The 621-nt window shown below is 44.4% G+C and overlaps 1 protein-coding gene across 1 annotated transcript; it reads left to right on the top strand.

The window, feature by feature from the left end:
• Positions 1 to 3: 3 nt before the first annotated feature.
• Positions 4 to 618, top strand: LOC103583427 (interferon-induced protein with tetratricopeptide repeats 3-like; the record flags this gene model as incomplete). Its single annotated transcript, XM_008564741.1, has 1 exon — positions 4 to 618. A coding segment is annotated over one exon (615 nt), but the record flags the coding sequence as incomplete, so codon positions are not given.
• Between the last annotated feature and the right edge of the window lie 3 nt (positions 619 to 621).

Raw genomic sequence — 621 nt, 5'->3', positions numbered from 1 at the left:
CAAACAGATGTCCTTCGTAGTGCAGCCAAATTTTACAAAAAAAAAGGTGACCTAGACAAAGATATTGAACTGTTAAAGAAGGCACTGAAGTTCGTACCATACAATAGCTTCCTCTATCACCAGATCAGGTGGTTCTACGAGGCAAAAATCAAACAAATACATAATAGAGAAGAATCTGAAGCTATTGCAAATAGAGAGAAATATGCTATGGAACATTTGAATGAAGTGATTGTGGAGGGACGGGTTCCTCGGAATGCACACTCTGATCTCACTGAGCACCTAGAAGCACAAGCACGTTGTCCGACAGCACTCAGTAAGGAGCTGCCTGACCCTGAGAGGCAGCGACTCCAGCAGCACTCTTGCAACCTCCAGGAGTATCACGGGAAGTCAGAAGACACTGCTGCCCAGCATCATTTAGTGGATTTGTCTGTAAGCAAACCACCAACTGAGAAAGAAGAAATGAAATGCCAATTGCAAAACCTCAACGAAAATCTTCCACAAAATGCATCCAATTCTTGGTATCTCCAAGGATTAAATCATGAGCTGAATGGAAATCTGCAGCAGGCAGCTGCATGTTATGAGCGGGAACTGGGCCACTTGCTCAGGAATACCCCTTCAGGC

The sequence above is a fragment of the Galeopterus variegatus genome, unplaced genomic scaffold, assembly GCF_000696425.1.
Source record: "Galeopterus variegatus unplaced genomic scaffold, G_variegatus-3.0.2 Scaffold22875, whole genome shotgun sequence".
NCBI classification, from domain to species: Eukaryota; Metazoa; Chordata; class Mammalia; order Dermoptera; family Cynocephalidae; genus Galeopterus; species Galeopterus variegatus.
The sequence above is the reverse complement of the archived record's forward strand: the minus strand, read 5'-3'. Positions and strand labels throughout refer to the sequence as shown.